Here is a 26,984-nt window from a genome sequence, read left to right on the forward strand (position 1 = left end):
GTCACTTAACCTCTCTTGGCCTTAATCCATTGGAGAAGGAAATGGCAAACCACTGAAGTACCTTTGCCAAGAAACCCCAAGGACAGTCTTGCCATGCTATCACCCGTGTGGTCGTGAAGAGTCGGACACAAGTAAACGACTGAACAACAACCAAATATTACCTGGAGGAGTATGAAGCAGAGATGACATTGTGGGCAGAGACCACCAGGGCCAGGACAACCCTGAATATCATCTCAATTGTCCCTGCTCACTCACAGTAACCGAAACTTGTTGTTCTGGATGCACAAAGACATGGAAAAGCAATACAAGTCTGCAAATTATGTGAGAAAGCTGCAGGTGCCACTGAGGCACTAAGGGAATAGCAAGACACTATAACGTGACTGGGAGAAATGGCCAACAGTGCAGCTTATGAAGGGATCATATTCCAAGGGGAAAGGTCTGGGAAGAATCTGAGAGGTTAGGGCTTGGTGAGACTAGAGAGCCATCTGTAAGAAGGATTTCTGGAAGGGTGCATGCTGGTCACCAGACACAGGTTCACTCCAGATGCTTTATTTTCCTTTCAAGTAAGACGGATGATTCGCCTAGTCATACCAGACGAGAAACAGATGCCCAGCCTCAAATTACAGAACAAACACAGCCCACACTGCTGCCCCTCCCAATAAAGCGGAACAGAATCCCCCCCAGGAGTGAGACTTTTAACTATGTCACCCAACATCCCTAGCTCTTAAATATCCTTTCATTCCTCCCTCTTGTTCACCTAGGGAATCTATAACATGGCTATGACTATGTTTACTTTGCTGGCAACAATTCATAGACTCACAGGGTCATATGGAGCTAGAAGGGGCCTTAGAGGTCATCTAGTTCAACTCACTCATCTTAAAAATGGAGAAAACTGAGCAGAGGCTAAGCAATCACATAGGTAGTAAACAGCAGTGCTGTTGCTCAAAACCAGGTCCTTCAACTTCAGGCACTCCCCCTTCCCTTGTGGCCAGGCTTCAAAGCATACACACAGGTGGTGCTTGGCTGACCTGTGAATATCCCAAGGGCAGTTCATAGAACCGCACTGAGAACACTTGGAACTCAATGAAGTTGCCCCCAACTTCTAGCTGAGAGACAGAATGAGCTCACTTGGAAGCAGACTCACTGGGAGGAGAGCATGAGGGTGATGTAGTAGGAAAAGTACTACAGTGAGTACAGTAATCCCCTCTACATAGAAGAGATTAGGGGCTCAGTGCCCCTACGATCTAAATTTTTTGGCCCTCCCTTTGTACCAGAAAAGAAGTCTGAATTTTTCCTTTTTCTTTTATGGAGTATTTACTATACCTTAATGTAAAATTTGGGTTAAGTATCTGGTTACAGGTTCTGTGTCATCTTCTGGTCTTCACATGTCATTTGTGGCTTCTGCAAAACTCCCCAAAATTCCCATTTAATGTCTTATGCTGACCCGCAATATATCGAAACTATGATGGGGAAAATAGCAATGTGGAAAGGATAACTATTAAAAGGCTTTTGCTTGAGCCCCAGTCTGCAATGCCTGACTAGGTGTGTGGTAGTACTAGGCAAGTTACTTCCTCTTTCCAGGCCTGTTCCCATTTTAGTAAAATGAGGAAGTTGGACTACATTGTCTCAAAGCTCGCTCACAGCTGTACCATTTTGTGGTCTAAGGTCCCTTCTAGCTATGACATTCTATAACCTTCAACAGTCAGAGCACCATTTCTTAGCAACAATTCTCTGGATGTTTTAACTACGGACATTACTAGCCCTGGCTCCAGCCTATATGTGGAGTGGGACTGCAGAGTCCAAATCTTGCTTCTGATGCTGACTGTGTCACCTTGGGAAAGTCATTTAACTTCCTGGGACTCAGTTTTCTCATCTATAATATAAGGTCATTGGGCTAAATGTCTTCTAAGCTTCCTTCAAACTCTGCATATCCGATCCTATGATTGTACTCATGTGGTACAGCTTTTATACATCTTTGATGGACTCAGATCAGAAGCAAACTGTATTACTGACCTGTTGTGCAAAGAGGACAAGAAAGGTCATTCGTGTTCCCCAATGTAACCTTGAAAGGCTCACAAAAATTGATGATTGAGATGCAGAACTTCACCAAAGCTACTACTATCAGCTTTGTTATACAGGGGGAGAGGAAAGAAGAAAAGGGTGGAGTTTAATTTCCCTTACAAATGAGTACTGCAGTCTATCTAGGGAAAAGCAGCCGTTTAGGGGGAGTGGGGGGGAAGAAGAGGGTGGGAGGGAGAAGTTCTGGCAAGGGGGGAGTGTTTTTTACCTGAAAGTCAAAAAGTCATGCAATGAACAGTTTTTAAAAATCAGAACTCTCCATTTTAGAATTCTACAATGTCAGGGCTAAAGGGACTTTAGAATCCAGTCCAATACCATCAGTTTATATATGATGTAAATTGAGGCCCAGACAGATGAAAGGACTTGACTAAGGAATTCATTCCTACTATATATCAACGTTGTACATTAACATTTTGAAGAGAGGAGCAGTGCGATCTTCTTTCAGAACTCTCTGAGGTATGTAATGCATGCGTCCTGATCCCCATTTTACAGACGAAGAAACTGAAGTTCAGTGAAATAGCCTGCCCAGAGTCCCATAACGAGTAGGTGAGAGAGTCAGGGTCCAAAACCAAGTGTCTCTCGATTCCAAGGTCACTGCTGTTTCCACTAGATTCTTTTGTTCGAGAGAAACTACAGATAAGGAACATATACATCGAGGATCTGTGTGGAAAGTTCCTCTTCTGATGCAGATCCCACCATCTCCGTAACTTGGCAGATGAGCCTTAAGAGGTGGCTGCCCATAACAACAACGAGGATGTGATGATAATGATAATAGCCGTATGCCAGGCCTGGGGCTAAGCGTGCTAAAATGATCTTGTTTGATCCTAACTGCCACCCTGGGAAGCAGGTGCTGTTATTATCCCCACTTTAGAGTTGAGGAAACTGAGGCAAACAGAGGTTAAGTGACTCGCCCAAGGTCACACACCTAGCATATGAGGCTAGAATTCAACTCAAGTATTCCTGAATCTAGGCCCAGCACTCTCCACTGTGCCACTAAGCTTCCTATGTAGCATTTTTTTTTGAGAGGGGGGTCCACACTTCTGATTTCATCAGTGTAGGGCAGAGTTTCTTAATTTTTTTTTGTAGAACTGGAGGGGACCTCAAGGGTCATTTTGTGAAACTTTCTATTTTAGAGATGAGGAAGCAAAGGCTGATAGAGGGTAGGAGACATGTCCAGGGTCACACAGGATGTTGAGGCAAGACTTGAACCCAGTTCATCCTGACTCAGTTACACTAGACCTCTAGCGAGCATGCTCAGATTTCCCTAATGCCTTCAAATGATGATAAAACTTCCCAGCACTGACACAGTCTATGGGATCTTAGACAAGTCACTTCACTTGTCTGGGCCTCAGGAAAATGGGGCTGAACTCAATGACGTTTAAACCTCAGTGACTCTAAAAGGTCCCTTTTAGACCTGAATCTATAATCCTACATTTTGAGACTTGCAACTTTTCTTCTTGAAGAGACTAATTCGGGCCAAAGTTCAAGACTTACCAATACCACTGACATAAATCCAAAGAATGGAGTCTCTTTTTCTTAGTGACCCTGACTGCTCTCAGTCTCCAGTTTGCTATCTGTCTGAACCATGATTTCTCATTTCCAACCTTCTTCCCTGACACGTTCAAGATCAGCCTTTCCATAAGTTAAAACCCCTACCTGCAGCACTCCTCTCCTCAGACAGCAGCAGGAGGGCCCAGCTGACCGCTGCAATGCTCCAGGTTACCCTCTCCAAAGCCTGATTTGTCTATTATCACACCTTCTGCCCTGCCACCGAGCTGTCTGACTCTGAGGAACAATTAATGAGTGCCAATATTCATGTCAGGCTTTAAAGTCTGCACAGAGCTTCATGTACACTATCTCACTTGAGCCTTGCAGTAACACAGGGAAGTAGTTGCTTTGGGAATTATTTTCCTCTTTTTACAGATCAGGAAACTGAGGCTCTGAGAGTTTAAGCGATAAGTTATGCAGCTAGTGAGTGACTAAGATGGGACACGGATTCAGGTCTTGCCTGATTCCAAGTCCAACATTTAATCCACTCTCCTTCACTTTAGACAGAGGCTACAAAGCTAGGCCTACCATTTAATCTCTCTGGGCTTCTATTTCCTCATCTGTCATATTGGACTATATAAGTACTGTATATAATATATATAAAAGTGTAAGTATACATTGACCAGATAAGTATAGATAGACCAAGGAGCCTCCCCTGACAAATCCCCCCACTAGGCAGCTAGTGGTATGGCGGGGAGAGCACCAGGCCTCGAGTCAGGATACCTGAGTTTAAATGCAGTCTCAGATACTTACCAGCTGTGTGACCCTGGGCAAGTCACTTAACTCTGTTGCCTTGATTTCCTCAACTGTAAAAAGGGGATAAAAACTTTCCAGGGTTAATGTGAGGATAAAATGAAATACAACGTGTACAGCACTTAGCATGGTGCCTGGCACAGAGCAGCTGCTAAAATGCTACCCATTATTACCCATTATTATTGTATGAATTACAGAGTTCAAATGCCAGACATGCTACCATATAACAAGGCGGCCTGCTGCATGATTCTAGACAACTAACACTTCTGTTCAGCAGGAGCCAGAACGGCCGGCCCTTCAAGGGGCCCTTTCACTGTTCTTGCTGAAGGATCTCGCAGACAGCAAAAAAGTGGACAACACGATGGATTAAGTTGCCCCCATCTAAGCTGCCCCATATGTTGTCTCTCTCCCTCCCTCTCTGTCTGCCTCTTCCTCTCCCTTCCCTCTCCCCCCTTCTTTTTCTCTCTCTCTGTCTGTTTCTCCCTCCCCACAAAACCTTCCCAAAACCAGGGAGTGCATGCGCATGTTGCCTTTGCTCAACGACCTACAATGGCTCCCTACTGATGATGACCGGACAAAGTCCTAGCTCCATAGGCTGTCTACAATCTGGCCTCAACCTAGCTCTCCAGCCTTACTTTCCTCTAGCCTCCTCTTTAACTCCTCCTCTATCATCTTGTCTCACAAGTCCTATTGAGGTTACTTCTGCACCAACTCTGTCCCCTCCTCTCTAGCCCCATCCTCATTCCCCTCATTAGCACTCCTTTGAACTACTCCAACAGCTTCCTTATAGGCCTTGCTGATTCTATAATTTTTACTTCTCCAATCCATCCCTGACACTGAAGCCAAAATAAGCCTCCATAGGATCAAAGAATCATAGAAACAGCCTAGAAAGGGACTTAGGGACATGCATGTGGTCCTGTCACTCTCCTGCTTAAAAATCTTCAATGGCTCCCTACTGCCTAATGACTCAAGTTCAAATGCCTTTAAAATACTCAAAAGACCTTCACAACTGGGTGACACCTAAGCCTTCCAGGCTTATCTCATAATACTCTCCTCCCACAAGCTCTGAGTTCCAGCCAGAGGGATCAAAACTCCTGCCACATACACCCTTTGTACTCTCCTGCCTCCATGCACGTGTTCACAGGGCTCCCTATACCTGGAATGTCCTCCCTTCCCTTTTTGCCTAACAAAGAAAGGAAAAATCCCTTAGAGTTGAGGTTATAAGGGAAAAAGATTTCAAGGAGGAGACAGCTTGAGTTTTAAAGGAAACAACCTTTAAAGTCTAACTCAAGAGCCAAGTCCTCTAGGAGGCTTCAACAATCCCCTCCCCTGGCCCCACCCCAACTTCACAAGGCAGAGATGTCCTCAAAAGAATACTAGACTTCCAAGTCAGAAGGGGCATGGGTTTGAACCCTGCCTCCAATACTTACTGGCTGTGTAATGATGGGCAAGTTAAGCTCTCTGTTTCCTTCACTTCCAAATGGGGATACTACCTTTATCTATCTCACAGGGTTGCTGTACAAGTCAAAAGAGATAATATGTGTACTGTGCTTTATAAACACTATTTAAAGTCAGCTATTTTTCTGGTTTTGTGCCTCCCTCTAATGCACTTAGGTTATACCGTATGTTACAATTATATATTAATATATGTAAAACCCAAGAAGGAACAGCTTCTTATTTAAACTTTGGGTGTCCCGCAGCACAGTGATTCAGCATACTTACTTAAATTAGTCTATTCCATATCCCACCCAAACCGCTGTACTCACTTTCCACCATGAAAGCCTTCCCTTATGTGTCTTGCTCACGCTGTTCTCCCTGCCTGGAATGCCTCATTCCTCCCTCTGCTTCCATCCCCACTTATTTAAATGCTGCCCTTCCTTCAAGATGCCACCTCCTCCACAAAACCTTCTCTAATAACACCAATAGTTAGTGACCTCTCCCTCCTCTATATTCCAAAAGCTCATCTTTATCATTCATATGGGACATGCCACATGTTGCTTTATAGCATATTTATCTGTGTTCATGTCTTAAGCCCTCCCTACAACCTCCAGTAAACCAAGAGCTCTGTGAGGACAGTGACTGGGTCTCATTCATTTGTGTCCTCTCACAGGCCTTTGCAAATAATAGACACTTAATATTTGTTGAAAGAAAGTATTTTCACTGAAGCAAAAATTAAATGACACTAAAATGACAGAGCAGAGTGAGAAGTAACTCAAAACACTCTTCTCTTTGAGCCTCTTTCAGCATCTGTAAAATGAAGGGTTGGATTAGATGATCTCAAAGCTACCTTCCAATTCCAAATTTATGATTCTCCTCTCATTCTGGTTAAGGGAACTTAAAATATAAGCTTGAAGGTGAATCACCTCCCTCCTTAACCCAGGATTCCAACATCCCACTAAAAAAAGATCAAATAATATAAGAGGATTCTAAATGTCAGAAGACTATTCATTAAACCATGGCCCTCCTCCCCCCTCACAACTGCAAGATTCCACTGCTCACTGTCACAGCTAGGTGCCCATGAGCTATGCATAAAAGAAGAGCACAGAATGATAACTGATCAGAAAACCTAACTCTACACGGGGTCATTCCTAGTGTCCCATATTCGGTAGTGCTCCTTAGCTGCTCCAATTTACCTTGTATTTACTCTGTATATGTACACTCTGCATATGGTTTATTATACTAATAACTAATAATATTAACTAACAGCTAATAGAGCACTTTAAAGTTTTCAAAGTACATGACACAGAGTATCTCCTTGGATCTTCAAAATAAACCTTTAAGGCCAATATCACTGTCCCCATTTCACAGATGGAGCAGAGAGAATGAGGGGAGTTGTGGATTAGTCCACATACTGCAGACATATTTGATGCATCGCTTGCTTTCACAGAACTGGTTTTTTTCTCTTTTATTCTTTGTTAGGAGGGATGGGTCTCTGAGTAGGAAGAACAAAGATATGTTCAGAAACGAAGGCGATATGAAGACAGGAGATATCAGTAACGATGAAATTTTAAAAGTTTTTTTTTTTAACTGAAGTGAACTGAAAGTATCATGCTGCAGGATACAATGCAGAATAGAGCCTTATTCTGGGAGTCAGAAACCCTGGGTTTTCAGTCTAGACCTCTTGGTAACTTGCTTTGTGATCCTGAGCCAACCTCTCTTTGAGCCTCAATTTCTTCTGCTGTGAAATGAGAGGATACTGTGATCTATTACATGATCTCTGAGGTCCTAAGACCACTCTAATAATCTTCTTTATTTAAAACTTGACTGTTTTCAAAGCACTTCTACATATGTGAATGTGGGCCCTTCCCTGTGAGGGAAACTGCAGTGGTTTTTTTCATCCTAGCCTATAATTTCATTGGGTTATGGAGTTCCTGATCAATTAACTCCCTTTTTCAATGGAAGTCAGCACCTGAGAAGGAACATATCATCTCAGAGAGTCTGAGGTCATACAGACAGCATGTGTTAGAGGTGAGACTGAAACTCCAGTCTTCCTGACCCCAAAGGCAGTTCTCTACCCACTACGTCGGTTTGCTTCTACACCAAGCAAAAGTAATTGCCCCTATAACAGATGAGAAAATGGAAGTTCAGAGTATAGGCAGCATTGAAAATCAGTGGATTCCTCATCACTGGATGTTTTTGAGCAGACTGGATGACCCCTTTCAAGGACAGTCAAAAAAAATTCCTGCTTCAGACAATGGATGACTCTCCAAGCAATTCCTGACTCCCGATCCACTGTTCTTTCCCCTAGATTACCTATCTCTAGAGGGTCTGACCCACTCCGTGTAGAGCACTTGCACGAGTATATGACAGTTTTGCCTTTATTTCCCAAGTACCAAAAGCTGTAGTGGTGGGACAACAAAAACGTGGCTCTATGAGACCTGGGTGTATTAGATTTGAGGAACCTAAATACCATCTTGTTGAGTCTAATATTTCAATAAACATTCAATCAACATTTATTAAGTTCCTACTCTGTGCAAAATATGACCGACAGCCTTGGAATCTAAAAGACCTGGGTCGAAGTTCTGCCTCTGACACATATTAGTTGGGACCAAGTGATTTAACCTCTCTGTTCCCGTGGCCAATCTCTGAGACATTAAGCTGTACAACAGTTACTCGTCTGTATTGGCAGATAAGAGTTCCCCTTATTAAGGAAATTACAGGTCCAGACAAAAAAAATGTAAAATACAAAAAAGACAGACATGAAATAATCCTCAACTTCAAGGAGTTTAATCTTTACTAGTGGGATTCTATGGGAATCCTTTCCCCTAAATAGAGTCCTCCTACTGTTCCACCCCTCCTAAAATTTTCTTCAATCACTTTATCTGGAGCTCTCCTTTGTGGTAACTGCTTCCTCCTTTGTAAAATCCTTTTTTGTACATGCCTTATCCACACCACAAGTTCCTTGAGGACAGAGATTGCATTCTTCATTTGAATCCCCAGGCAGTAGGGTCTCTCACACAGAAGGTACTTAACAAATGTTCATTAGATTGCATTCTTTCCAACTATTCCAACATTCCCCTGTGCTACTCCACATAAATAGTCTGTCCCCCAAACACGCCCCACTTATCCCTGTCTCCGTGGTTTTGTTCATGCTGCTGTTTCAGCCTGAAATACCCTCCTCCTCCTCCTCCTTTCTGTGCCAATCTATATTCTCCTCATCCATCAAAGCTCAGCTCAAACCGCACCTCCTCCTGCAAGTCTTCTCCCCCTTTCCCGAACCTATGTGTGTATCACATTTTAGCATTTAAACATATATGTCTTAGTCACTGAGTGTTTCTTTGTCCTGTCTCCCTTATCAGACTGTAAACTTGAGGATAAACTGGAGCTTTTTCTTCTCCCCTGTGTCTCCCTCCCTCCCTCCCTCCCCCTCCTCTCCACAATGAAGTTCCAGGTCGGGCACCTAACAGATGTCGTGTGAACGTTCGTTGGATGGCCATTTCACATCCAAGCCAAGTCAGACTCACCAGTCAGGTATTCCAGCACAGCAGCCATGTACACCGGAGCACCCACCCCAATCCTGTACTTGGGGTGTCCCTTCTTAATGTATCGCAACATCCGTCCCACAGGGAAGATGACTCCAGCCTTTGCTGACCTGGAGGTCTTGGTGGACTTCTTCTTCCCACCCCGGCTTGACATCTTGTCTTTTCCTGGATGTGAAACAGCACACTACAAAGGCAAAGGAAAAAGAAATCAGATCACCCACTCCAATTCTGGGACCATCTGGAACAGGACATGCACGCACAGGCTAAGTCTAGCTCGTATCTGCCCAAGTGATGGCAAATGAGAGACAGTAGATCTGGTTCTTCCATGTAGACCTGAAAACACTTACATCTTCTTTATTCTCTTGGAATGAATCTGCTCGCTCCTCCTTTAAAATAATGATTCCGCTTTCCACGTCTGACGCTGTGACATCCATTTACTTTATTTGCCATTCCATTTAAACATTACCATGAAGATGATGTGACTGTCCTTAGGTGCCTTTATACTGTACACTTAAAAAGAAAATTGGATTTCTTTGCTTGGTCTTCTACGCTTTATGCTTAATCATTGTATTTACACAGAACTAAAACCTAGGGCTTATCTATTTGCTGACCGTACATATTTCGAAGCTTCTTCATCGGCATGGAGAATGACTGACTCTTAAAATCCATGACTAACTTAATGCTCATGGTTCTGAGTGGCAAGAGGAACTAACTCTCAAGGTCTCTTTGGAATTTAATTTATGAAATTTAATTTACGGTTACCCTGCACTTGAAGGTTCTACCAAATACTTGCTGAGTCTAGAGAGAAACAGCAGTCAGGTCCTCTCACTCCTCTAACCTGTTAAAGGTGATGCTGAAGAATCAGGTAGGCAGTGAGAGGAAGCAAAGTGGGGCAAAGCAGGAAGACCGACAGTCAATGTGGATGCACTTACATAAAACATACCTTTCAGATACAGCATCATACAGGGGAAAGTGCTACATTTGGAGTCCAAAGTACTGGGTTCAAATCCTGGCTTGACTTATTTACTACTTATGTGATTTTGGAGAATAGGATATAAGATATTATGAGGGCAGGAATGATTTCACTTTTGTTTCGGTATCCCCAGGGCCAAGCCTGGAATGCAGTAAGTCCTTAATAAGTGTTTATTAAATGAATAAATGGAATTTAAATTCTCTGAAGCCTAAGAGACAGCAAGGTATAGTAGACAGGATGCTAGCCTCGGAAGTCAGGAAGACATGGCTTCAAATCCCATTTCTGAAACTTAGGGGCCGTGTGATTCTGGACATGTGCATAATCTCTGTGAGCCTCAGTGTCCTCCTCTGCAAAAGGAGGGAGTTGAATTAGAAGACCTCTAAGGGCCCTTCCAACTCTAAATTCATGATCTTATACTTCCAGAAGGCTCATACTTTTTGAATAGCCATTTTTCTTAAAGCACTCAGTACCCTGAACCAGTGTGAGGGAATTTATTTTTTATTATATTAATAACCAATTACTAAATCAGGATTAAGGCTTTTGTTCTTTATTTCCTCATTTGGGGACCAGCCCCTGGAAGTCAATCCGCCAGTCTCTGAAGGTCAAGGCTGACAGATGAGGCTAGTAGATGATGAGATTCCCCAAATCCTCTGGAACCATGCTCCACAATCTTGGCAGGACCGCACCCAACCATGAGACCTTACTTCTGTTTAGAAGGCAAACAGAATCTAATCTGGATGAACTTCAGCCCCAAAGCATTAAGCCCAGGTCCTTGGATGGATGCTCCTCCTGGCCCCCATTGGAGGTCAGGGTAACCCAGGTCATGAACCAACTAGAGTGCTCTGGGTAGAGATGGATTGCCCTGTGCAGATTGCTGGAGGCAGTGGAGTCTCATGATCACGTGTCACTCTCAGCAGGAGGAGCTGAAGACTTTTAGCCACCTCCTCATTAATATGCCCACCCTCTCATTAACTGTTCACCAATCAGGGTTGGTTTTCATGTCAGGGACATCCCCCTTTCCAAGAGTAAATTAAGGCTTCCAGTCTCCATGTGTTTTGTCTTTGGTTACTGAGAGAAACCACTGACCATCGATTTATTGATTATTAGCTAGGCTAATTAATAAATTGATTATTAATTACTCAGAAATTGTCCCTTGGATTTTTCATTCGAGTCAAGTGTGATGGAACAATGAAGCTGGTGTCAAGAAAACTAGTTCACTTTACAGTTGAAAGAATATTTTCCTTGAAATTACCCTTCGAGAAAGTAGGTAGCATAAACACGATTTTTCCATTTGATAAATGAGAAAATTGGGACTTAGAGACTGACTCATCTACAACAAATGGTAAAGAGTGGACCTAAGACTAGAACCTAGGTCTTCCAGCATTCTTTCCACTACACCTTGAAGTCATAGAACACAAATTCTTAGCAGAATCACTGACTAGCTCACATGACCCCTTTCTCTTACTTAATCTATGAAATGGAACATCATTAACTCAGGCCTTAGCCATCAGTCCAGAGGGCCAGCTCTCTGTGACGTTAGTTCAGCTCACTGAAGGCCATAGAAATTTAAATGTCTATAAAAACACTAATTACGGTCTCATAAACAGCACTACCAGGTACACTCTGTTCACTGCAACATATTTTATATCTTACTATTTCATTTTTCCCCCCTGGGGCTCTAATGCCCCTTGACAGGCCTGGGTCAAATGTCAGTAAGCTTAATTCTCAGAAAATCAGAGCTCTGTGACAGACAAATCTGATAGGAGCTAAGGCGGCCCAAAACTTGGTTCAGAATCCACCCTGAGGTAGCTGTCCAAAGGAGAGAGACCTTACTGTTTGAAATACATCTATGCACCCATCCACCAAAGGGTGGCAAAGAGTCAAGTGTCCCCTAAAGGCTAGGTAAAGCAGAAACAGGACTTATTGTCAGAAAGGTAGTCCTCATAATTATAAGCTTTGCTCATTTTAACGAGAATGTTTATACTTAGGGTCTATCAATGCAATGCATCTCATTCCTTTACAATACTATGAGGTCTAGGTGGACTGTGTCTTATATCAACTTTTTATCTTTACCACCACCTAGCCGTACTTTCGATGATAGGTCACAGGATTTAGAGCTTCTGGAAATCTAGTCCAACTCCCTTATTTGAGAAATGAGGAAACTGAGGTTCAGAGAAGTTAAATGCACACAAGCCACAAAGTCAGGGTTACAAAGGTAATACAGTACAATGCAGGGTTGCAACTTGGGCCACCAACCTCACAGGGCTACTGTGAAGAATGCTTAATAAAAATGTTTTGTTGAATGAATGAATGTGACTTAAAATATTCCCTACTTACAAGTGCCTCTACCCACTAAAAGCAGGAAATGTCTTAAAGATCCTAACTTAGTTTTAATAAACATTTTGCTACCCCATGTGTAGTGTTACTGCAAATATTTCTTAGAACCATAAGCCTAACAAGAAATTTCCATTAAGTCTATGGATATGAAAGTCATGTACTACTGTAGTAATTTTTTAAATGGATAGGGTTTTTTGTATTTAAATAGAAGCATACGGAAAAGTGGTAAGTATTTCCTGAAATTCGTTTAGCTCTTTGTTTGAACTGTGAATTTAGCTCCTAACACCCTTCAACAATCCTGGGGGCATAGCCCACCTTAAGCAGTCAGTCATAGCTGCCTTCAGTGACTTTGGTCTAATTACAGCTAGAGAAGAGTGTGACCTCTACTCAAGGGAGGAACAATTAGACTTCTGTGCTTGACATGCTCCAAAGTACATCTTGTTCCCTAGAATTAAAGTTCTTTGTCCCATTCTGTACTCAGGCATTCACAGGATCTGTTTCCAGCAGCTTGCCCTGAAAAACTTAATAGCCCCAACTTTACATTTACACCTGGCCTAGGGAGGGGCCAAGCTGCCTGTCAAGCCTGATACATAGCAAGGTAAAGGCGTGTGGGCTGGAACAAAGGCTCCTATATCATAGGTATGTATTTCAGACTTACAGAAATTAAAATTTTTAAAAATTACATAAAGGTTTTTTCTTTTTATCTGAGTCATCTTTGCCAATAGATCCAAACTAGCTAAGCATCCAAGATAAAGAGTTAAGATGTTCAAAGTTTAGGCCCCAATTCAGCAAGGCAACCCAGTGAACATTTGTCTTCCACAATTTTCAAGTACACTTGTAATTTCAGGAAAGGAAAATGTACTTCAAATAAGGCTTTACAAATGAAATAGCTTTTTTCAGACATGTCTCAGTTTGGGGTTCAGAAACTATGGCCTTCATGATTCTAGATGAACAAGGAAGGGCATCAGAGATTTTTGTTTTTGTATTCCACATACCTAAGTTTCAGAGAAAATGATCACCCCTCACCTGGGAATGCCTGGTTGTATAGGTTAACAGAGTTGGATTATGGTAACCTTTTCTTCTAATGAAGCACTCCCTCGTCATGAATGAGATTCAGTGCTGACTCCTCTCCATCTTACATGTGAGACATCATCTTTCTGATTTGCTTGCTGTCTCTTCAGCCTAACATCTCTCCCTGAAGCTGAGCTTCTAGGACACAAAACCAGCAATCAAATCTAGGGAGGAAAGCTCTTCTGACTTTGTATCAAATGAAGTGCTTAACCTGGGGTCTATAAATTTTTTTTTAAATTTTGATAATTTTATTATACTATGTAATTGGCTTCCTTTGTGTCCCTATGTATCTTAATTTATGCAATTAAGATCATTCTTAGAAGGGGTTCATAGGCTTCCTCAAACTGCCAAACGGACCCATGTTTAGTACAGAATAAACAAATGACTGGTAACAGCAACCTTTTAACTCCTTTCAATTTTGTACAGTGTAGACAAAAACAGCATTTCAAGAGTATTTTTCATGCTTAGTCCCCTTATATATTCATTTCATTTCAAGACTTTTAAACCAAACTGGCGAAGGCATCTATCTGAGCAGCATGCCATGTTAGCCACACAGAACCAAGCACCCTTACTCTATGGTCATGTTTCACAACAAACATACAGAATAAGTTTCTATATCAGAGTTTTAATTATTTCCCTTTAAAATGAGACACAGATGAAGGCAGTGTTTTCACCTTTCTGTATTTATTTAATGCCTTTCTTTACGCATATTTTTTTTCCTCCAAGGCTAACTTGCTGGGTGACCTTGTATGGATCCCTTCCCCACTCTGTATTCTATCTACCCTTCGATAAAATCAGAAAGCTGATTGGTCTCTAAGGTTCCTTCCAGATCTACTCTGCATTCACATCACCAGCCCTTCTTTACCACCAGCTAGTGCCCTTCCTGCCAGAAATTATCTTGTATTTAATTGGTATGAATTCTCTCTATACTCATGAACATATATATTATTTCCCTCTGATAGACCACAAGCTCCAGGAGGAAAAGAACTGTTCTGCTTTTGTCTTTGTCTATCCAGTGCCCAGCACAGTTCCTGACACACAGTAGGTACTTAATATAGAATTACTGATTAGTCATTGTGGAAGAGTAACCAGGATATACAGTCTTGCTATGTAGTTTACTTTCTCATCTCTAGAAAATCTTTGAGAATGATCTAAACACATATTGACAGTATCCTTGATGAAAGTATCAAACAACCAAAGGGAGGTTTCCCCAAAGAGCTCTGTAGAAGCCTGAATGCTATCAGGTTGGATAATATGATTTCAGTCCAGTTATGGCTAATGAGAGCTAAGTGCCTATGGAAAATAAGTGCCTACAGAGAATGTGTAAAAGATACTAGACTTATATAATGAAGACATCAAAGTCGTCAATTGCCTTCAGCTTCTATGACTCCAATCTTTCTAATTACAAGTCTAGCATTTGGGGTCAGAAGATGTGAGTCTGAGTCTTGGCTCTGCTACCCATAACATCTTGAACAACTGACTTCCTCTCTGTACCTCTCTCTTCATCCCTTAAATGAGAGGACTGCACTGGATCAGAGATTCTTAGCCTTTTTCTGCAGCATGGACCCCATTCTTAAATGAATAATGTAAAATGCAAAGGCTTACAGAGGAAACAAATTATTTTCAAACACAGCTATCAAAATATATTGAAAACTAGTTCATGGACCCCAGGTTAAGAAGCATTACCCTAGATAGGTTCTTAATCTGTTCTGTTCAGTTTGGATTCAGTCAAAGGGCCACACTTGAGGACTTAAAAAGCCACATGTGGCCTAGAGGCCACAGGTTCCCCACCCCTGGGTCACTAGCTGATCCTTTCTATCTCTTAAATCTAATGATTCTAGTTTATCTCTCTACTCCAAACTTAAAATATGTGCTTTTCTTAGACTTATTTTTATGCAAAGTAGATACAGTCTAGCCCCTCAAACTCTGACCCTCCCTACTTGAATTACCCTAGAGCCCTCTCCGTTCTCCTACACATCCATCCACTGTGGTTATGTTTAGGAAAGCGATTGGACGTTAGGTCACTGTGATAACCATTGTACCTCTGGTCCAGCTGTTCTGTCTGTGGCCTGGCCAGATGGAGGAGCTGAAGTGATCACTTACAAAAAGTATTTCTAGGAATTTATTTTGCGAAGGCCCTACTCTTTTCCTGCTCGTGAATCAAATGCAGAAAATCACTCCATTGTTTTGGAAAGCCAGAAATTTGACCCCTTCCAGCTTTAGCACTACATTAGCTGTGACAAGAATAAAGGTCACCTAATTTCTCATTCCTAATTTGTAAAGTGAGGAAAATAATACCCGTGCTACCTCACAGGAAAATGCTCTGAAAATCCTCAAATGCTCTAATACGCACTTATACCAGTCACCTTGACTGAACACAGAATAGTTGGAACCCTGAGGGGTATATCTCATATAGAAAGGTAGAGGGAGGGTATTTCGGACAACCCTCTCCAAACCTTGCCAGTCACCAAGGAGGAAAACACACTGGAACAGGAGTTTGGGGACCTCGGTGTCAGACCCAGCTCTACCGCTTTCTGGCCATGTAGTCTTAGTCATGTGAGGTCCTCACTCAAACCCTCCATTTTACAGATGAAACCCAGGGAGGTGAGATCACACAGGTTAAGAGGGTGGCAGAGAGGGGATCAGTATGTTTGTGGGTCAGATGGGGAAAATAAGCTGTTCTGCCACCCGCTATTGAGATCCGATCAGTTGAGTTATGTAAGCTAAAAAGCACTGCCCCATCATCAGAAGAGCAGAAAGAGCCCTGGAGTCAGTGGAACTACAATAGCTTTCAAGGCCATGCATAGCCTGGCCCCAGCCCACCCATCCAACCAAATGGCACGCTGTCCCCCAACTCTGGACCTTACTTCACTTGTCAGTCTCAGTCCTAACTCTGTCCTGCTATTCCTTCTCTCTTTAACATCTCCCATTTCCCCCCATTCTCTCTAAATCCTACCCATCCTTGACGTCTAGTTCCAACCCTTCCTCCTCTAGAAAGCCTTCCCTGACCACTGCACGGCCCAGTTACTGCTGGGATAGCAGTCCGAAGCAGCCACTCCAACACCAGATTCTACGGTCTTGTATCACTCTCCCCTTTTTTCACATTAACTTTGTCCCTTCTGCCTATTTACACAGCCACCTACTTACACCTAGCTCAGACACTACTCAACTCTCATCGGACTACTGTGATGACCTAATTGTTCTTCATGCCTCCACTGTCTCCCCCTTCCTCCCTATCTTCCACTGAGATAAGTGATTTTCATAAAGCACAGGAGGGACCATGCCACTCCTTTGCTCAGTAAGTAAACAATGGAATTCCTTACTGCTTCTAGAATCAAGGCTAAACTCCTTAGCTTGGCATTTAAAAGCCTTCACAACCTAGCTCTCTAGTCTTCTATTACTCCCCTTTATGCACTCTATGATCCAGCCAAATGGGCCTTCTTATTGTTCCTCATACATGATTTTCCATCTCCAGTCTCCATGCTTCTGTCCTGGCTGTTACCCCTATACCCGGGATGCAATTCTTCTCACCTTTACCTCTTAGAATCTCATTTCTTTCAAAGCTCAACGAAAGCACCACCTCCTAAATTAAGCTCTTCCTAATCCCCTGCTTCCTATTACCCTTTATTTTGATATGTCTATGATATATACACACACATATGCATATATGTATATATACACATATAGCTGTATATACATACATATACATACCCATGTGTGTTATCTCCCCTGATACGATATAAGCTCCTCAAGGGAAGAAACTATTTCATTTTTGTCTTTATACCATCCCTAATACAGTGGCTAGCATACAGTAGGTGCTTAATAAATACTTGTTAAGTGATTGTAACTCCCAACTAAAATATAAAATCCTTGAGATAAAAAGTCTTTTCTGGGTCCCCTGCATCAATCACTTGATACTGGACACACAGTAGGAGCTCTATAAATGCTTTTTATTTCAATCCTTCAGAAGAGCCATGATTTCATGAATATGGGCACTCCCTCCAACAATATTGATTATAGCCTAATATATACAGAAGGATCACAGGCTTCGAGCTGGAAGAAAACTTAGATACAACTGAATCTAATCCACTCAATTTACAGATGAGGAAACTGAGGCCCAGAGATGTGAAACGACTTGCCCAAAGTTATACAAATATAAAGTGGCAGAGCTGAGATTTGATCCCAGGTCCAGTGTTCTTTCTACTGTGCCACAATACCTACATAGATAAACAGGTCTTCACGAGTTTTTAGTAAGCTATTTTCAAAAAAATTCATCACATTGTGGCCAACCCTGCGGTGATGATGAATGGACAAAAGTTCTAGATTTAGAATGAGGAGCACTAGAGACTGAATCCTACCTCATACATTCACTAGATATGTGACCTGAGGAATCATTCAACTTCAGCCTCAGTTTCCTCATGTGCAAAATAAGGCTAAGAACACCACCTACTTCACAGGGTTTTTGTGCAGATCAAATGGGAGGGTAAAGCTTTTTTGGAAATCTTCAAGGTCAGCGGGAGGTCCAGGGATACTCACCAGAATATCACCCTGTCAGTTGCTTAAACTTCTCATCTTTCAAAGAGATAAAATACTTACAGGACTTCTTGCCCCTTGGCCTCTGGGGGGCACAGCCTCTTTGGAGAAGAGGGTCTTCTCCATGCCTAGAATGTTCAGCCTCTTACAACTCTTGGATCCTTCCAAAGCTCAGCCCAAGGGCCACCTCCTTAAAGAAGCCTGTCCTGGGTCCTTCAGTCAGGAGCGCATTTATTACTCTGTATTTATTTCATACGTTTCTGTGAACACACTGCATCCCCCTACTAGGTTGATAGTTCCCTGACAGGTAGGGACTGGCTCCCTCTTCTATTTATTTTCACTAAGCCTGACACATAGTAGGGCTTAATAAATGCATAGTGAGAGACTGATTAATCATAAAATTTAGAGCTGGAACAGCTCAGACATTATCTTCTGGTCCTATCCCCTCCTTTTATGGACGAGGAAACTGAGGCTTAGAGAAGTTAAACAATTTGCCCAAAGTCACACAGGCTATGAGTGTCAGAGCTGAGACTTGCACTGACTACCTCACAGGGCTGTTGTAAAGACAGTGCTTCATTACATATAATAATAATAATAATAATAATAATAGCTAACATTTCTACAGCTCGTACTATGTGCCAAGCACTGTGTGAAGCCCTTTACAATTATGACCATCTATGCCTCTCTTCCAGCTGATTTCCTTTCCTAATTCTGGGAATACATACCAGTTCTAAGCAATACTATGTGTGACTTTTTCAGGGCACCATGATGAGAAATGCCTATCATGCCCACACCAGAAGCCATTAATAGCAATTCCACTTCCAAAGTACATAGCAACTTTCCTCCAAGGAGTTCAGAGTGCCTCATTCACATACCCTTCTCACATACTTGTAAGAGAGACGAGTAGGCCAAAGATTATTTTCTCATCTGTTACAATTCATGAAACTGAGGCCCACAGAAGCTACAAAACTAATCTAAGGTTAAACAGTGAAGAGCTCAGCCAGAATGGAGCCCAGATATCCTGATTCTCCAGCAATGTAGGAAACAAAAAGGAGTCCTAAAGTTGTCTCCAAATAAGTACCTCTGTACATCTTTTAAAAGTTTCTCTCTTGCAGAAAGCCAAATAAAGGTTTTTTTTCAGACTTGCTAATTTAACTGCGTTAACAGACAGACCTAAAAACCAAATAGCAAGAAGTAAATAATCAAGACAATTACAAAATGGCTTAAAGATATGTTATAAAGTTTTTTATTAGCTAAATAATTAATACTTGTACATTTACCACAAATAAAAGTATTGATTAGAGTCTGATTGGTGACAGCTATTTAAAGGTAATTACATCCTAGTAAAAGGATGACAGATTCTGTAAGATCAGTGCTCAGATCAAAGCCATGTTGTCACAGGATAATGATCTCATGGAGTTGGATAAATGCCCACTTTCTACACAAGCATTTGTCACCCTCCCATCAACTTCAATCACCAAGGCCAATCTGAGACACTTAATTCTGGAGCATGAGACACTAATCCTGTTACAACATTCCCTTCCATTTATTCCCATCATACAAAATGATTAACCGTGTCACTGTTGTCACTCCCAAGAGACATAGGATACAGTACAATAACCATCACTCACGGGGCTGGGGTTAAAAAGTGTCACTCTGATTGGCTTAAAATAGGGGCCTGCTCTAGTTTTCCAGCCAATCAAGAATGTCATCTGTCCCCATTCATACACTCTCTCTCACACACACACGCACATGCACACACACGCACACACGCACACGCACACACTCTTCTTTGAAAGCATGCTGCAGTAGACAAGTACCCTATAGTCCACTCTCCACAATCCTTTGGAAGCAAGCCACGAAATGCTACAGGTGAGCCCAGCACATGTATAATCCAAAGACCCAATTATTCTGTGGTTAAGAATACTGTATGCAACTTTACCTGCTATACATTTGTCTTCCTAATTCATTTGGAGCTTAAAACTAACCTAGTGTGCATCTGAACATCAGCCAATTGACAGGGAGCTTCAACTTGCCTTGGAAAATCTCCTACAGAGAGGGCAACACCAATGTAGACCACCCAAGCATGTTTACTTGCTTACAGGAGTTTTCATCAAATGTTAATACCCGGTAAGGAAAACAAAAATCCCTCTAGTCCACCTTTCCATCCTCATTATAACCACCCTAATTCAGGAATCCCTTAGATTCCCGAATGTCCTCACCTCATAACCAGTTCTCTTGACTCTAGCCTATGCTTTCTTAAATTCATCCTCCATACAGCCACCCAAGCAAGTTACCTTCCCTTGGAATTACTTTGATCACGACATTTCTCTACCTGCAAAACCTTCAGGGACTCCCCGCTGCCTAATGATTGAAGTATAAAGTTCTGAACCTGGCATTTTAGACTTACTCCAAACTACCTTTCTAACCTGATAATGATTCCCCAGCAATGTAAGAAACAAATGTAGGACTCCTTTTCAGTCTGTGATCTAGCTGAACAAGACTCTTCTTTTACCCATGCTACTTCTGCCCTTCCCCATCTTCACACATATCATCCCTAATGGTTGGAACAGAATCCCCCTTCCCCTCAGCTCTATCTTTTAAAGTCCCCATTTTACTTCAAGTCCCAAGTTGCCTTCAGATGTCACCTTGTCTATTCTCCCTGGGGTCATAACCATGTATTATCTTTCCCCATCCCTTCCCCCTTAGATTATAAGGTCTACATTCCCAGACCCAAGCACAAGGCCTTACACTTACAAGGTGATTGCTGCGTTGAATTCAAATGTAAATGCCTGATTCACAAAGTGATTTCCTCACCCCATCCCAGTCCACAACCTCCCTCCATTTCGGAAGGGTGTGTCCCAATAAAAAATAGAAAATATCCACTCTAAAGGAAACCCATCAAATAAAAGCTCCCAGGAACAGGGAAGTTGTTCTGTCAAATATCATTGCCAAACAGTCATACATTTCCAAGGTTCTTGACTGCTAAATGATTCTTACAAGCCATTCACACAGAACAGCTGGACTCTCTTCTAGTTACCAGCCAAGAAAACATAAGCTTGTTAACTTATATAGAGAAAACACCGGCTTGCAGACATTCTTGGAACCACAAGCTGGAAGACATCTCAAAGGTTATGTAGTTTAACCCTCTCATTTTGCTCATCTGGAAACTGAGGCACAGAGAAGTGAAGTGATTTCTCCAAAATCATACAAATCCTAAGTGGCAAAGCTGAGATTTGAATCCAGGTCCTCCAACTCCAGATCTGTTGCCAATTCACTGTACCAGCCTCAGTGAAACTGGGATGATACAGGAAAACACAAGCACAATACAGAACTGGGTAAAATACATGGTCACCATAACCCCTTTTCTTTCAGAGTTTCAGAGAATTCTTTTGGAGAGACAGAAAACTCTACAGTTGTTTGCTCTGACCATCAGCCATAGATCAGTAAAACAATAAATGAACATTCTTCTGATGCAGCTGCAATGTCAAAAGTGGTCTGGCTGTTTTGGGGGATTTCCTTTTGGCTTTTGTAAGTAAAGCAAGTTCTTCTACACTGCTTGGTGGCAGTGGTAGAGGTAAAAAAAAAATGATGACGACTTGTCCGAAGCAAATTTTCTGTAGGCTATCTTGGAATAATATTTCAAAATTCCTTACTATTTTAGGCCTCCTTAGATATGACTTAAGTGAGTATACTATGAACCGATTCTTAGTTTTCTGTTAAAATAAGAGCTGTCAGAAAGTTGGAGTGTATCTATGTTCTGAAGGTGAATTTATGCATTATTCAAAATCTTGTCCAGTTCAAGGCTGTTTAAGAAGCCCTTTTACAACATCCCCACAAGTGGGCATCTAACCTTTTCCTCAAGACTGTTGGGTAGAGGGGAAATTCAATAAATACACAGGAATCCAGCTAGTTTTTAGGAAGTTTTTACTTTCACAGGGTCAAAGTCTGCCCAATTTTTACCCGTTATCACTAGTTCTGCTGTTCAGGCTCAGGCTTACCTATGCATGTTCCACATGACAGCCCTGTCAATATTGGAAGACCAGTATTATGTCTACTGCGAAGTCTCCTCTTGTTCAGGCTACATGTCCCCACTACCTTCAGCTTCTCCTATCAGCTGACCTCAGGACCCTCTACCGTGTAGGGTGCCATTCCTTCTGAACTCCTCTAGGTCCTTCCTAAAGCTGGGCTCCCAGAACTGAAGACAATGCTCCACGTGTGAGCTAAAACAGGAAGGACAGCAGGATACTCGCATCCCTAGTCCTCTCTTGTAATGCAACCTAAGATCACAGTGGACACAGGTTGAGCTTGATATCCACTAAGACCCCTGGATCTTTTTTTTTAAAAGACTATCTCAAAGTCATTACCTATTAATAATAACTCACATTTAAGGCAGCAGGTGGAGCCCTGGGCTTGGAGACAGGAAAAGCTTTGTTCGAATCCTACCTCAGATGCTAGCTAAGTGAACCATGGGCTAGTCACAACCTCACTCAGCCCCCTCATCTATGAAATGAGAGGAGGTTTGACCACAAGGTTCCTTCAAACTCTAAATCTATGATACTGTTCAACTATTTAAAGTTTATAAAACACTTTCCCCTCCAACAACTCTGCGACAAATTCTGCCTGTATGTCACAGAGATGTTGCAAAGATTAAATGAGATAATGTAAGCGAAAACAATATGGAAATTATACAATGCAAAGCACTGTACGGATGTAAGTGGTTATGGTCATTTCAATTATTATTTTTTATAAAGAAATCATGACTTTGTTTCATTGCATCACTTATCCAGGGCAAGGCTATAAGGCTGTGCAGAGAAGGATATGACTCAAGTCAAGACCTAGGTTGCAGTCCCTCTGTGCCACTGACTTGCTATGAGACCTTGGACACGCACGGTGCCTGGCAAAAAGCAGATGCTTAATGTTGGTTGGCTGATTGGTGTATACGTCCTTATCCCCTTTCAAATGATCATCATGCGGCATAACCTCAAGAACCTTCATCATCTTTTCTGAACACTCTCCTGCTTGTCAACATCCTTCCTAAAATGCAGTACTTGGGACTAAAAACAATACTAAAAGAATGGAAGCTCCCCGAGGACAGGAAGTTTCATTTCCGTAACTACTGTTTAGTGTCTGGAACATAGCAGGCACTCGAGTCCTAGGTAAATAAATAAAAGAACTACATTGTCTAACTAAAACTTAACACATTTGGGAGTGCCACAGGATCATAAATTTAGAGCTGACAGGGCCCTCAGAGGTGGTCCTCCCATTTTATAGAGGAAAAAACTGAGGCCCAGAAAGCAGTGTTTGATCAGTGACTGACCCCAAATCTAGCACTCTTTCTACCGTACCATGCATCCCAGGTTCTAGGCACCGTGATACTCTTAAGATGAAATGAGCTTTTGTGGCTGCCATGTGTGTTGACTTGAGCTGAGCTTGCTACTCATTAAAACCCTCCATTCGTATTTATTACGGGGCACTGAACAACTTCTGAGGTCTGGAAATAAACTGTCTCAATGTCCAAGTTCATCCTGGTATAATTTCATGCTTCTGTTACGCTTTGTTTCCGGCACTATGTGTGTCAGCTTTCAACACCAGCACTAATTGTGTCAGCTAGGTGGTGACATGGATAGAGGGCTAAACTTGGAATCAGAAAGACTCCAGTTCAAATCCTGCCTTCAACATACTAGCTGTGGGGTCCTGGGCAAGTCACTTAACTTCTCAACCTCCGTTTCTTCATCTATAAAATGCGTATAATAACAACACCTGCCTTATAGGGTTGTTGTGAGGCTTAAAGTGCCATTATAAACCTTAAAGTGCTTTATAAATGCTAGATACCGCTATTATTAAATTCATTAAGAATACAAACCCAAATTTTTGGAGATTGTGTCAGTATTTGACTTTCTCACTGTGTAAAGCAGAGGAAAAAAAAAACATGATTTTAAAATCCTGAGTGCTTTTTTTAAAAAGTAAAAATGTTTTTATAAAGAGGAACTGTAACTTTACCACATAAAACATACTAAACTTGGTTTAGACTCATACAGAGGAGTTGTTGCCAAATCTGGGAAATCAGAGGTGCTAGTTTTTGGTTTAATTATACCACGGACGGTAAATTAGTGTTTGCTTCCATAATCAAATGGGTAAAGGTGGGCCCCAGTGGGCAAAATTGAGTTCTAAAGCTGTGAATGAGGGCTATGAGCTCCACCAAAGCAAATGGTCTTTAAAGAAAGCCTAATGGTAAAAAGGAAGGAAGCACCTTGAACTGTAAAACCTCAAACTATGAGGGTGAGGGAGGGAAACTGGCAAGACCCTATAATTTTCTATTCTTATAGGACGTTTATGGCATCGTTAAAATCTTACAAGTTTTTCACAATAAGTGCAAGTGTCAGACTTAAGGTTTACTTGCTCTTCATATTCCATCTGGTCTCTTTTGAAATAAAGCATTTTCTTAACATGTATACAACTGCAGTCATAATCTGAATTCCCTTTAGGTAATGTAGGAAGTAATGGGTTATCAGGGAAAGGGACTCAACCATTGGTGGTCAGGAGAACTGACAGAGAATACCCAAACAACCCTCCCGATCTCTACCCACCCTCCTCCTGGGAAAAGGGAAGCAAGTCTACAGTTCCAATCCTTTCTCAACCCTGCAAAGGATCAAAGACGTAGAACCTGGAGGAACCCTACAGGTCACCTACTCCAGTCCTCCTCATTTTACAGGTGAAGAAACCAAGGCTCAAAGTGCAGCGGCATGCCCAAGATTACACGGGGCAGGCTGACACAGTCAGGTATCGAACTCAGTTCTTCAGGCACTTCACCAAGCTGCAACAGAAGGGAAATCTATGCCCTTCCCGGAATTACCTTCAAGAAGAAAATTAAAACTGTAAACAGAACAACCCAGAAACTAAAGAACGTGGAGTGCTGGTCGGTCTCCCGTACCTCCATCGTTCCCTAGTGAGAAGAGGATTGTGCAGGCATCATCTCTGGGCAACAACAGGGTCCACTCGGTCCCACCCTTCCCCCCAACTGAAGAGGACACCTTGCCTGGGCAGCGACTCGGGCTTCTTCCCCCAGGGTAAGTAATGACAGGACCCGGAACAGCCATGGCTCAAATGCCCACACATGCACATCCCTCTCCTTCCTTCCAGGGCGTTCTTCTCTGCCCTCACTCCCTCTGCCAGTATTGTTCCGGGGACCTGGGAACCCCCCCTCCTTCCCGAACACCCCCTTCTCTCTGCCATCCACTCGCGTAACTCCGGGGCGCCACGTTGCTGCCGACGCCGCCTCATCTTCCAAGTGCAACTTTAGGCACCTTTAACACAAGACTCCCAAACAGCGCCCTGGGTACAGGCCTGGCCAAGCCGCGGGGAAGGGGGGAGAAGGGGGAGGGGGATGGGAGGAGTCCTTTTCTTCACCTCCTTCCAGGTTCTGCACCTTCCCTTCAAGGAGCCGGAGGCACTGGGCTCGACCCCCGCCCGGACCCCCCCTCCAAAGCCCGGGCTCCCGGAAGGGCGGGAACAACCCCGCGAGGCTCCGCCGGCCCCGGGGCCCGGGATGGGGGTGGGGGCGGGTGAGAGGAGGAGGAGGAGGAGGAGGGCAGCGGCGGCGGCGGCAGCGGCAGCAGCAGCAGCAGCGTCAGGGATAGGATGCTTGCTTTTTTTTTTCTTCCAAAGGAAGTTGGTTTCCGGGTTTATTTTTAAAAATTAAGAAGCTGTCGGCCTTGCAAGCTTCCTTGCAAGAAAGGAAAGAAGGCAAGGCGACCTCTTTAAAGGAAAAAAGGGGAGGGGAGAACTGGGGGAGAAACAAACGAATTCTTCCTCCCTTCCTTCTTTCCTTTCTCTCGCTCTCCCGGCAGCTGGAGCAGGTTCCCCCAACCCCCACCCCCGGGCTCTGAGCTGCCTCCCCCCCCCCCCACCCCGCGCCCAAAGCCAGACGGAGAGACACAATGTATCCCATTCGGGCCGCCCGGAGAGAGAATTCTCAATGGAAAGCCGGGCGCTCCGAAGGGCAGCCCACCAGCCTCGGGGGTCGGCGGCTGCAGCTGCCCGAGCAAACAAGCGCACGGCCCCAGAGGAGCGGGAAAGCCCGGACCCTCCCCCCACCCCCCGCCGATCACTTACGGAGAGGCTCCCAGGCAGCAGCAGCAGCAATATGTCTCCTGCCTCGACCGCTCTCGCTCTTTCTCTCCGCGCTCGCTAGCTCGTCCGATCTCTTCCCCCCCACCTCCCTATCGCTCGCGCGCGCTCGCTCGCTCTCTCTCTCTCTCTCCCTCTCTCTCCGATCAGCCGCCGTGTGAACTGGAACCACTCGGCAGTGTCTGTGTGAATTCCCACAATGCACCGCGAGCCTCTCGTCACATCCCCATCCTCGGCCGTGTCCGGCTGGCAGCGGTCCTTCCCTTCCCGCTCTGCTCCCTCCCCCCGCAACGCCGCGCTCCCGTGCACGCGCCCCATCTACACCCTCCTTTTCCAATGCGCGGCCTCGCGCGTTCACGTACGAGCCCGAGCCGAACCGCAGCCTGAGGCTCTGGAGCGCTCAAGCCCAGCTGCCCAGCTGCCCAGCTGCCCCGGGCCTCGGAGCCCTCTGCAGGAGAGCCTGGCTCCTTATCCTGTGCAGGCTGGAGCTCCGGTCCAGCCGCCTAGAGGGCCTTTCCTTTCTCCTCCGGCCAGTTGGCTTGCTGCTTCCCAGTTCAATTGGAGATGCATTATTAAAT

The 26,984-nt window shown here is 43.4% G+C and overlaps 1 protein-coding gene across 5 annotated transcripts in view; it reads right to left on the reverse strand.

Annotated features, from left to right (window-relative positions):
• The window catches only part of LOC118841820 (core histone macro-H2A.1), a 99,808-nt gene extending 73,105 nt beyond the window's left edge, over positions 1 to 26,703 (reverse strand). For 2 of the 5 annotated variants that reach the window (XM_036749479.1, XM_036749478.1), the window contains exons 1-2: positions 26,392 to 26,570; positions 9,345 to 9,546 (exon numbers count right to left, since the gene is read on the reverse strand). In XM_036749479.1, coding sequence (XP_036605374.1) covers positions 9,345 to 9,516 — 172 coding nt within the window. In that variant the 5' untranslated portion in view covers positions 9,517 to 9,546; positions 26,392 to 26,570. Of the gene's footprint in view, positions 1 to 9,344; positions 9,547 to 26,391 lie in introns of all 5 variants that reach the window. The other 3 variants (XM_036749476.1, XM_036749475.1, XM_036749477.1) reach the window with 3 other exon arrangements.
• Between the last annotated feature and the right edge of the window lie 281 nt (positions 26,704 to 26,984).

Source organism: Trichosurus vulpecula, chromosome 3 (assembly GCF_011100635.1).
Source record: "Trichosurus vulpecula isolate mTriVul1 chromosome 3, mTriVul1.pri, whole genome shotgun sequence".
NCBI lineage: Eukaryota > Metazoa > Chordata > Mammalia > Diprotodontia > Phalangeridae > Trichosurus > Trichosurus vulpecula.